The 12,571-nt window shown below is 47.4% G+C and overlaps 1 protein-coding gene across 1 annotated transcript in view; it reads left to right on the top strand.

Moving 5' to 3' along the window:
* The window catches only part of LOC129705356 (unconventional myosin-X-like), a 208,885-nt gene that overhangs the window by 82,128 nt on the left and 114,186 nt on the right, over positions 1 to 12,571 (top strand). The window contains 1 exon segment of the mRNA XM_055648890.1: positions 7,336 to 7,494. Coding sequence (XP_055504865.1) covers positions 7,336 to 7,494 — 159 coding nt within the window.

The following is a 12,571-nucleotide window of genomic DNA, read 5'->3' on the forward strand; positions in this document are numbered from 1 at the left end:
TCCAGCTCATTGTCACGTGTAGAGAGGTAGAGCGAAAAGCTTTTTTGTTGCGTGTTAACCAGTCAGCGGAAAGACAACACATGGTTGCAGTCGAGCCGTTCGCATGATAAGGGAATAACGTTTAGTACAAGGTAAAGTTAGCAAAGCCTGATCAAAGATGTCCCAAGCATGTCCAAAGTGGTAGATAGTAGTTCAGCACTGCTCTCTGGTTGTTGAAAGGATGGTTCAGTTGCCTGACAACAGCTGGGAAGAAACTGTCCCTGAATCTGGAGGTGTGCGTTTTCACATTTCTGTACCACTCGCGCGATAGGAGAGGGGGGAAGAGGGAGTGACCGGGGTGTGACTGGTCCTTGAGTCTGAATAGGGGTCTCAAACCAAAACAATAGACAATAAGTGCAGGAGTAGGCCATTCGGCGCATGGAGCCAGCACTGATCATCCGCAATCAGTACCCCGTTCCTGCCTTCTCCCCATAACCCCCTGACTCTGCTATCTTTAAGAGCCCTATCTAACTCTCTTTTGAAAGCATCCAGAGAACCGGCCTCCACCGCCTTCTGAGGCAGATAATTCCACAGACTCACAACTCACTGGGTGAAAAGGTTTTTCCTCATCTCCGTTCTAAATGGCCGACCCCTTGTTCAAACGTCACCCATTGCTTGTCTCCGGAGCCTCCTTGTTTATGCTGCTGGCCTTGCCGAGGCAGAATCGTTCGCTCGGGTGTTCAAAGGTTCAAAGGTTATTTTATTGGTCACATACACCTAGGTGTAGTGAAATGCTTCTTGCCAATGCAGCACATAAAGAAAGTAGCAATGTTACAAAATTTTGAGATTTAAAAAATCAAGTCTGCAATTTATCCCATCAGATAAAGCATAACAATAAGTTTAATTTGACACCAAATTCACTTTCATATCTCAAGTATTAAAAAAGTTATGACCATTTTCATACTCGGAAATTAGCATCTTGTTCCCTATTGATTTTCAATGGACATTACAAAAAAGCTGTGATCTTGGATAATCAAAAGCCCATTTCTTAAGGAAAGATTAACATTTTTAAATAGCCTAAGTGTCCAAAGATTATTCACAAATAATTCACAATATAACATGATTTTTATATCTAATTTACATTAATTTATAGGCCAAATGGAAGGAATTTAGTGTTCAATTGCTGTAAATAAATGCCCATTTAAATCGGCTTTCTAGTGGGTTCATGTGGAACGCGCTGGTTTAGAACGTTGACATAGCGCTGGATTAGTGCCCTCAAATGCCGAGAAAAATACTGCAGGATATAAAAAGCCCAAAATGAGCTACTCGCTATAGATAACTTGATATATAGGGTTATATATATATGCCCCATTTAATGTAAAAATAAGGTACATACCTTTAATTGTTTGCTCTATAAAACCCTGGGGCTGCGAGTGGTTGCGGAATGAAACAGTAATTTTAAAACTATTAGAACTATATTATCGAGGCCTATAAAACTAATAATACCTTTTGCGACCGGGTCTTGCAGCGATTTTTCGTTAATGATTTACTAGGCTGAACATGTGCGATTAGTACAGCCTAGTAAAAATCGCGTTTTAAACCCGCCCCCTCCAAACAGCGCCAAAATCGCGCACATGGCTGTGGGCAGATTCCCAATGGCAATTCAGGTAGGTTTTGTAACATACCTAAAGAAAGAATACAGACACAACAGTAATAAAGAAATGTAAACATAAAAACATCCCCCCCACAATGGTTCCCATTATGAGGGAAGGCACAAGGTCCAGTCCCCATCCCCAGTTCACCCATAGTCGGGCCTATTGAGGCCTCCACAGTTGCCTTTACGGAGGCCCGATGTTCCAGGCATGTCAGACCATGGAGCTCGCTGTTGGACATGTGGACAGAGTGCATCGCCTCGCCGCTTCCAGGGATGGCGATGAGGCTTCTGTCATGATCCCCGAGGCAGTATGATGGTAGCAGTGAAGAGAAGTAGGTCTTGGGATCGGTTTGTTATTGTCACATGCAAAACAAAGCTACAGAGAAAATCTTTGTTTTGAGAGCTAAACAGTCAAACCATAACATACACGCGTACAGTCAAGCTCACACCAGCATAACATGTGGTGCAGAGAGATAAACACCAGAGTGTAGAATATAGAGTTACAGCCACAGAGTCTGTGGTGGCCACGATGCAACAAAATGCAATGATATCTGATATTGGTGCCATTTCAATCAGGAGTGGTTTAAAGGGACTACAAATAAACTGAAGGAACAGCACATCAAACGGACACAGAGTGCTGGAGTAACTCAGCGGGTCCGGCAGCATCTCTGGAGAACATGGTTAGATGGCGTTTTCGGTCAGGACCCTTCTTCAGACTGATTGTAGAGGGGAAAGAAAGCTGGAAGAGAGAAGAAGGCACGACGTAAGTGTCCTGATCTGAAACGTCACCGATCCATGCTCTCCACAGATGCTGCCTGAGTACAAGTGCATGGTGTCTTGAAGGTCGAGTCGCTGGTAGACAAGGTGGTCAAAAAGGCTTTTGGCACGTTGGCCTTCATCAGTCAGAGTATAGAAGTTGGGAGGTCATGTTGCAGTTGTATAAGACATTGATGAGACCGCATTTAGAGTATTGTGTTCAGTTCTGGGGACCATTTTATAGGAAAGATGTTGTCAAGCTGGAAAGGGTGCGGAGAAGATTTACGAGGATGTTGCCAGGACTCGAGGGTGTGAGCTACAGGGAGAGGTTGAGCAGGCTGGGTCTCTATTCCCTGGGACGCAGGAGGATGAGGGATGATCTTATAGAGGTGTACAAAATCATGAGAGGAATAGATCAGGTAGACGCACCGAGTCTCTTGCCCAGAGTAGGGGAATCGAGGACCAGAGGACATAGGTTTCAGATGAAGGGGAAAAGATTTAATAGGAATCTGAGGGGTAACTTTTTCACACACAGGGTAGTGGGTGTATGGAACAAGCTGCCGGAAGAGTTAGTTGAGGTTGGAATTATCCCAGCGTTTTAGAAACAGTTAGACGGGTACATGGATAGGACAGGTTTGGAGGGATATGGACCGAGAGCAGGCAGGTGGGACTTGTGTAGCTGGGACATATTGGCCGACGTGGACAAGATGGGCCGAAGGGTCTGTTTCCATGCTGTGTCACTCTATAACTAAGCAGTTCCTTGTGTCGACATATACTTACTTAGTAGGTAACAAGGGGCATGGATGAAGATCCCTTCGGCCCAACAGCCATGGACCATGATGCCCCATCTAAACTAGTCTCACCTGCCCGCGTTTGGCCGTATCCTTCTAAATCCTTCCTGGCCAAATGTCTTTAAAATGTTCTTCTAGTACCAGCCTTAACTACCTCGTCTGGCAGCTCGTTCCGTGCACCCACCACCCTTTGTGAGAGAACGTCGCCCCTGAGATTCCTATCAGATTCTGACTACGGACGCTGTCTGTGTGGAGTTTGTACGTTCTCCATGTGACCACGTGGGTTTTCTCCGTGTTTCCTCCCACGCTCCAAAGACGTGCAGGTTTGTAGGTTTAAAAAAAACTGCTAAAAATTGTCCCGAGTGTGTGTAGTGTGTGTTAGTGTATGGGGATCACTGGTCAGCATGGACTTGGCGGGCCGAAGGGCCTGTTTCCCGGCTGTATCTCTAAATTGAATTTTCCCCTCTCACCTTAAACCTATATCCTCTGGTTCTTGGTTCCTCCATTTCCCCTTGACAAATTTTGCAAGGCTTACAAATCAGTCTTTCAATTCGCCTTTATTTTGGGAAATGTGCTAGTTTTAACTCGTTAAACTAACACACTGGGCGGTCATGGTGGCGCAGCGGTAGAGTTGCTGCCTTACAGCGAATGCAGCGCCATGGACCCGGGTTCGATCCCCACTGCGGGTGCTTGTCTGTACGGAGTTTGTACGTTTTCACCTGGAGTATTGTGTGCAGTTTTGGTCCCCTAATTTGAGGAAGGACATTCTTGCTATTGAGGGAGTGCAGCGTAGGTTTACAAGGTTAATTCCCGGGATGGCTGGACTGTCATATGCTGAGAGAATGGAGTGGCTGGGCTTGTACACTCTGGAGTTTAGAAGGATAAGAGGGGATCTTATTGAAACGTATAAGATTACTAAGGGTTTGGACACGCTAGAGGCAGGAAACATGTTCCCGATGTTGGGGGAGTCCAGAACCAGTGGCCACAGTTTAAGAATAAGGGGTAAGCCATTTAGAATGGAGATGAGGAAACACTTTTTCTCACAGAGAGTTGCGAGTGTGGAATTCTCTGCCTCAGAGGGTGGTGGAGGCCGGTTCTCTGGATGCTTTCAAGAGAGAGCTAGATAGGGCTCTTAAAGATAGCAGAGTCAGGGGATATGGGGAGAAGGTAGGAACGGGGCACTGATTGGGGATGATCAGCCATGATCACATTGAATGGCGGTGCTGGCTCGTAGGGCCGAATGGCCTATTCCTGCGTCAATTGTCTCCCTCTGACCTGCGTAGGTTTCCTCCGAGAGCTTCGGTTTATTCCCACATTACAAAGCCGTACAGGTTTGTAGGTTAATCGGCTTGGTAAACATAAAAAAATTGTTCCTAGTGGGTGTAGGATAGTGTTCGTGTGCGGGGATCGCTGGTCGGCGCGGACCCGGTGGGCCAAAGGGCCTGTTTCCGTGCTGTATCTCTGACCTAAAAACACTAAACTGAAATGAGTTGATTTATATAATGTTAACGTCAAGAGTCAGGCCAGGTTTGGTGTTCAACTGAAAGTTTTCATTCATTCCTAACTCATGTTCGCCCTCGACAATGGAACACAAAAAGCCATTATGAGCGCCAGCGAGCTTGCCGGTTATTTAAAAACACTTCAATTATTCCATGTGACTCTATTTTGCTCCGTTGATTGATGCAAGTTGTGTGGGCCAAGGGAAAGATAAGAATGTTTCACCAAAAATTCCCAGCACCATTAGTTTAGAGATACAGCGCGGAAACAGGCCCTTCGGCCCACTGAGTCCGCGCCGACCACACTTCACACACTAGGGACACTTTCACATTTACACCAAGCCAATTAACCTACAAACCCGCACGTCTTTGGAGTGTGGGAGGAAACCGAAGATCTCGGAGAAAACCCACGCGGGTCACGGGGAGAATGTGCAAACTCCGTACAGACAGCGACCGTAGTTAGGATCGAACCCGGGTCTCTGGCGCTGCGAGGCAGCAACTCTACCGCTGCGCCACCATGACGACCAAACTGTGTGGCGATACAGCATGGAAGCAAGGCTTTACCTGAGGCAGCGTGGAGTGTGGACAGAGTATATGGTGGGGAGTGTGGTCTGTGTGACGGACTGGGCCACATCTATGACTCTGCAGTGCCTTGCGGTCTTGGCCAGAGCTGTTCCCAGGCCTAGCTGTGATGTCATGTCAGCATGTCCTCCAGTTTAATCAGCGTGTAATTCAAGGATAAAGCAAACATCCACGTTCTCAGCCACGAGGAGTACTTGTACAAACAAATCTTCTTCCATCTTCCCATCCCCCCCCCCCGTCCCAGAGGAGATCTTCATGTAACCATTCCGCTGTGCTGTGTCCCACTGTTTGGACTTATACATTCCAAGCATATTTTCCAAGGCATTTAACCTTCCACGCTTCCTGCCCTGTTGAGTGTAACTTCCAATGCGATAGAGTCATAGAGTGATACAGCATGGAAACAGGCCCTTCAGCCCAACTAGCCCACACTGACCAACATGTCCCATTCAGCCCACACCGGCCAACATGTCCCATCTACACTGGTCATACAGCATGGAAACAGGCCCTTCAGCCCAACTTGCCCACACTGGCCAACAATGTCCCAGCTACACTAGTCATAGAGTGATACAGCATGGAAACAGGCCCTTCAGCCCAACTTGCCCACATTGGCCAACAATGTCCCAGCTACACTAGTCATAGAGTGATACAGCATGGAAACAGGCCCTTCAGCCCAACTTGCCCACACTGGCCAACAATGTCCCAGCTACACTAAAGAGCAGCCATGAGCTCCCATCTACCTCATCGAAGACCCGCGGACTATCTTTGATCAGACTTTACCTTGCACTAAATGTTATTCCTTTATCCTGTATCTGTACACTGCGGACGGCTCGATTGTAATCAAGTATTGTCTTTCTGCTGACTGGTCAGCATGCAACAAAAGCTTTTCACTGTACCTCGGTATACGTGACGATAAACTAAACTGAACTAAAGACAGTCACTATCACAGCATGTAAAAGGTATGTGAAGTCATGGAGTGATACAGCGTGGAAACAGGCCCTTCGGCCCAACATGCCCATCACCCACCAACGTGCCCTACCTACACTACTCCCACCTGCCTGCGTTTGGCCCATGTCCCTCCAAAACTGTCCTATCCACGAACCTGTCCGAATGTACTTTAAATGTTATAGTATCTTAAATGTGGTTATAGTTTGGACCGGTACATGGATATGTGCGGCACGGTGGCGCAGCGGTAGAGTTGCTGACTCACATCGCCAGAGATCCGGGTTCGATCCTAACTACGGGTGCTGTTTGTACGGAGTTTGCACGTTCTCCCCGTGACCGCGTGGGTTTTCTCCGAGATCTTCGGTTTCCTCCCACACTACAAAGATGTACAGGTTTGTAGGTTAATTGACTTGGTGTAAATGTAAATTGTCCCCTATTGTGGGTGTAGGATAGTGTTAGTCTCGTGTTTGTACAAACCCGGGTCTCTGGCGCCATGAGGCAGCAACTCTACCCGCTGCGCTACCGTGCTGCCTCTGTAATTTCACGCATCTCCGTGCGCGCGGCGTGTTCACGTGTGATTTACTTGTACGTGACGAGGAAGGACATTCTTGCTATTGAGGGAGTGCAGTGTAGGTTTACAAGGTTAATTCCTGGGATGGCAGGACTGTCATATGCTGAGAGAATGGAGCAGCTGGGCTTGTATACTCTGGAGTTTAGAAGGATGAGAGGGTAATCTCATTGAAACATATAAGATTGTTAAGGGCTTGGACACGCTAGAGGCAGGAAACATGTTCCCGATGTTGGGGGAGTCCAGAACCAGGGGCCACAGTTTAAGAACAAGGGGTAAGCCATTTAGAACTGAGACGAGGAAACACTTTTTCTCACAGAGAGTGGTGAATTCTCTGCTGCAGAGGGCGGTGGAGGCTGGTTCTCTGGATGCTTTCAAGAGAGAGCTAGATAGGGCTCTTAAAGATAGTGGAGTCAGGGGATATGGGGAGAAGGCAGGAACGGTGTACTGATTGGGGATGATCAGCCATGATCACATTGAATGGTGGTGCTGGCTCGAAAGGCCGAATGACCTACTCCTGCACCTATTGTTTATTGTCTGAAGTTACCTGTCTTTTCCTTTGACCAGGTGTACACGTATAAGGTGAACGCGTTGACCAGGGAGAAGGTTGCGGTGATGCACACGAGCAGCGTGGATGGCCTGGAGGACATGGCGAGCCTGGCGGACCTGCACGAAGGGGCAATCATGCATAACCTGCACATTCGCTACAAGCAGGACTGCATATACGTAAGTCTCACGACATGCGACCGTGCGCGCTTCGAAGTCTCTGCGCCGTCTGCAGGACGGGAGCGGGGAGAAGAAGGGTGGCACGGTAGAGGCGCAACAGTTGAGTCGCTGCCTCACAGCGCCAGAGACCCGGGTTCCATCCCGACCACGGGTGCTGCCTGTACGGAGTTTGCGCGTTCTCCCCGTGACCTGCGTGGGTTGTCTCCGAGATCTTCGGTTTCCTCCCACACTCCAAAGACGTGCAGGTTTGTAGGTTAATTGGCTTGGTAAATGTAAAAATTGTCTCTAGTGGGTGTAGGATGGTGTAAAAATGCCCACGAGTAAAAATAAAGGTCGCCAACATACTCGTAGGTTTAGTCGTAGTAGGTCGGCACGTTAGTCGTAGGTAATCGAGGGTAGTCAAAGGTAGTCGTAGATAGTCTTCATCATAGTCGAAGGAAGGTCGTCTTCACCCTCCACTTTTCGGTGTCCAATTTTCCCAAAGTTAGTGTAGCTAGTCTTCAACATAGTTGAAGGAGGTCTTCAACATGACATTTTTTCAAACTCTCCTAAACTCTTCTAAACTCGCCAATTAGGTCGCCCAAGTGGGACAGACCCTTAACTTTGCAACATGTTGAGCATGGAGATTGTGGGCCGAAGGGCCTGATGCTGTGCTGGGCACCGCTCCATGTTCCAAGTGCAGAGTAACAATGTTGTTCTATTTATCCCCACAATTAGAAACACTACAATCATCACCTTATAATCCGTCTTTTCCTCAAAGACTTGTTACACTATTGCATTTTGCAAAACTTGTCTATCAGAGAAGTCAATTGGAAGTAAATTAAATGTAAAACAAAATCTGGTGTAGATAGACATCACGGTTGACAGCAACACTGTAACTCAAGGGGACTCCCGGCCTGCTTCAAGAGCCTGTCGACCGGGAGATTTTGCCAATCTCGTCCACTCCTCGAGTCAACTCCAATCTCAGAAAGACAAAGTGTACACAAATTGCTACTGAGCAATCCACACATTGTTTCTGTTTGGTTTAGATTAATTTTTTGAGATACGGAGCGGAAACAGGCCCCCTTCGGCCCACCCAGTCCGCCCCGACCAGCGATTCCCGCAGATTAACACTGCCCTCCCCCCCCCCCCCCCCCCCCGACCACACACACACACACACACACACACACACACACACACACACACACACACACACACACACACACACACACACACACACACACACACACACACACACACTCCCGGGACAATTTACATTTACACCAAGCCAATCGACCGTCAAACCTGCACGTCTTTGGAGTGCGGGAGGAAGCCCGGACATCCCTGAGAAAACCCACGCTGGTCACGGGGAGAAGGATCATTTTGCATTGATGAGCATTTGACGGCACTGGGCCTGTACCCGCTGGAGTTTGGAAGAATGAAGGGGAACCTCATTGAAACTTACTGAATAGTGAAAGACCAGGATAGAGTGGATGTAGAGAGGATGTTTCCACTAGTGGGAGAGTCTAGGACTAGAGGTCACAGCCTCAGATTCAAAGGATGTCCTTTTAAGAAGGAAATGAGGAGGAATTTCTTTAGTCAGAGGGTATAGAAACATATAAAATTATTATAGAAACATATAAAATTATAAAAGGACTGGACAAGCTAGATGCAGGAAAAATGTTCCCAATGTTGGGCGAGTCCAGAACCAGGGGCCACAGTCTTAGAATAAAGGGAAGGTCATTTAAGACTGAGGTGAGAAAAAACTTTTTCACCCAGAGAGTTGTGAATTTATGGAATTACCTGCCACAGAGGGCAGTGGAGGCCAAATCACTGGATGGATTTAAAAGTTAGGTCTTTATTCCAAGGAGCGCAGAAGGTTAAGCGGGGACTTGATAGAGGTCTTTAAAATGATGAGAGGGATAGACAGAGTGGACAAGCTTTTCCCTTTGTGGACAAGCTTTTCCCTTTGAGAATAGGGAAGATTCAAACAAGAGGAGGACATGACTTCAGAATTAAGGGACAGAAGTATAGGGGTAACATGAGGGGGAACTTCTTTACTCAGAGAGAGGTAGCGGTGTGGAATGAGCTTCCAGTGGAAGTGGTGGAGGCAGGTTCGTTGGTATCATTTAAAAATAAATTGGATAGGCATATGGATGAGAAGGGAATGGAGGGTTATGGTATGAGTGCAGGCAGGTGGGACTAAGGGAAAAAAGTTGTTCGGCACGGACTTGTAGGGCCGAGATGGCCTGTTTCCGTGTTGTAATTGTTATATGGTTAAATGGTTAAAGAGAGTTAGATGAAGCTCTAGGGGCTGGTGGAATCAAGGGATATGGGGAGAAGGCAGGCAGGGGTTACTGATAGTGGATGGTCAGCCATGATCACAATGAATGGCGGTGCTGGCTCGAAGGGCCGAATGGCCTCCTCCTGCACCTATTTTCACTGTTTCTATGTATGCAGGTTAATTGGCTTGGTAAATGTAAAAACATTTACCTATTGGGTATAGGATAGTGTTAATGTGCAGGGATCGCTGGTCGGCGCGGACCTGATGGGCAGAAAGGGCCTGTTTCCGCGCTGTATCTCTAAACTAAACTAAAGAAGGTGCAAACTCCGTACAGACAGCACCCCATAGCCAGGATCGAACCTGGGTCTCTCTAGAGCAGCAACTCCACGGCCGTGCCGCCCCATGTGAAATGCACAGGAGCAGGGTGTGTTCGGTGGAAGTTGGCTTTGCGATATCAAGGATGTGGAGACTTTTTAATTCAGTTTAGTTTATTGTCGCGTGCACCGAGCTACAGTGAAAAGCTTTTTGTTGCGTGCTTTCCGTCAGCGGAAAGACAGTACATGATTACAATCAAGCCGTCCACAGTGTACAGATAAAGGGGTATAACATTTGGCCTGCGTTCAACAATGTGGACCTGTGTTGACAGAAGGAATCTCGATTCACACTTGGCTCTCAGCAGCCTCTCAACAGTTAAATTGTTGATGTTCTCCAGACCCAAGTCTGGCTTTAGATAGTGTTTAGTTTAGAGATACAGTGCGGAAACAGGCCCTTTCACCCACCAGAAGGCAGGAGAATGGGTTTAGGAGTGAGATACAGATCAGATAGGATTAACAATGGACAATAGACAATAGGTGCAGGAGTAGGTCATTTGGCCCTTCGAGCCAGCACCGCCATTCAATGTGATCATGGCTGATCATCCCCAATCAGTACCCCGTTCCTGCCTTCTCTCCATATCCCCTGACTCCGCTATTTTTAAGAGCTCTATCTAGCTCTCTCTCTTGAAAGCATCCAGAGAACCTGCCTCCACCGCCCCCTGAGGCAGAGAATTCCACAGACTCACCACTCTCTGTGAGAATAGTGTTTCCATGTCTCCGTTCTCCGATTGAATGGCGGAGCAGACTTGATGGTCCACGTGGCCTAATTCCGACCGTGTCAGCGGTAGAGTCGCTGCCTCACAGCGAATACACTGTCGGAGCAGAGGGCCAGCATTTCTTTCCTTCAGTCAACCTGCTTTTTACATTGAAATCTTATAGAGGCGTGTAAAAGCATGAGAGGTGTTAGCTGCCACAGTGGCGCAGCGGTAGAGTTGCTGCCTCACAGCGGAGTAGACTCAACAGGCCTTTGATTTATGACTAGATGAGAGAGTAGGATAACACAGAACTAGTGTGAATTAGGTTAATTCCCGGGATGGCGGGACTGTCATGTGTTGAAAGAATGGAGCGACTGGGCTTGTATACACTGGAATTTAGAAGGATGAGAGGATATCTTAGTAAAACATATAAGATTATTAAGGGTTTGGACACGCTAGAGGCAGGAAACATGTTCCCGATGTTGGGGGGAGTCCAGAACCAGGGGCCACAGTTTAAGAATAAGGAGTAAGCCATTTCAAACGGAGATGAGGAAAAACTTTTTCACCCAGAGAGTTGTGAATCTGTGGAATTCTCTGCCTGAGAGGGCGGTGGAGGCCTATTCTCTGGATACTTTCAAGAGAGAGTTAGATCGAGATCTTAAAGATAGCGGAGTCAAGGGGTATGAAGAGAAGGCAGGAACGGGGTACTGATTGTGGATGATCAGCCATGATAACAGTGAATGGCGGTGCTGGCTCGAAGGGTCGAATGGCCTACTCCTGCACCTATTGTCTATTATCTATTGAACGGGTGATTGTTGGTTGGCATGAACTCAGTGGGCCGAAGGGTCTGTTTCCGAGCTGTCTCTCTAAACAAAACTAAAGCTGCCATCTTTCCATCTTCGTGACCAAGTCAAATTCAGAGAATAGTTGACTCCAAACCCTTACGCAAGAGCTTTCACCACAAAGGACACTCTGATTCCATAAGTCAGTTCACCACAGAATTCTCTGAAGCAATTAGAGCTGTATTTCCTACATATTGTACACTCACAGAGTCATACAACCCATCCATGCTAACCAACAGGCCCCATCTACGCCAGTCCCACCTGCCTGCATTTGGCCCCATATCCCTCTAAACCTGCCCCATCCATGTGCTTGCCCAGATGTGTTTTAAATGCTGGCGGCTGCAAATCATTGATGCAAAACATAAATCAAATTCCTCGTAAGTTGCAAAACATACTTGGCTTCGTATGAGTCATGAGTCATAATCCCTGCTGCACCGACCTCCTCTGGCAGCTTGTTCCATACACCCACCACCACCCAACTGAAAAATGTTCCCATCAGTCTACACCAGGGGGTCGGCAACCTACGGCCCCCGGGCCGAATGCGGCCCGTAACCCGTAATCATCCGGCCCACCAAGCGCGGCCGAGCTCTGTCTGTACCGCATCCTGCGCAAAGCCCCGGCACGTCCGCGCACCTTCTGTGAACACGTTTAAGAAGGAACTGCCGATGCTGGAAAAATCGAAGGGAGACCAAAAAAATCAAGATTCAAGAGAGTTTATTGTGTCCCAGATAGGACAATGACATTCTTGCTTTGCTTCAGCACAACAGAATATAGAAGGCATGAATACAGAACTGATCAGTGTGTCCATATACTATTGCATAAATATATACACACACATGAATAATAAAAATGAATAAATAAAACAGATAAAGTGCAAATAAACTAATAATGGGCTATTAATGT

This window comes from Leucoraja erinacea, chromosome 2 (genome assembly GCF_028641065.1).
Source record: "Leucoraja erinacea ecotype New England chromosome 2, Leri_hhj_1, whole genome shotgun sequence".
In the NCBI taxonomy this organism is placed as follows: domain Eukaryota; kingdom Metazoa; phylum Chordata; class Chondrichthyes; order Rajiformes; family Rajidae; genus Leucoraja; species Leucoraja erinaceus.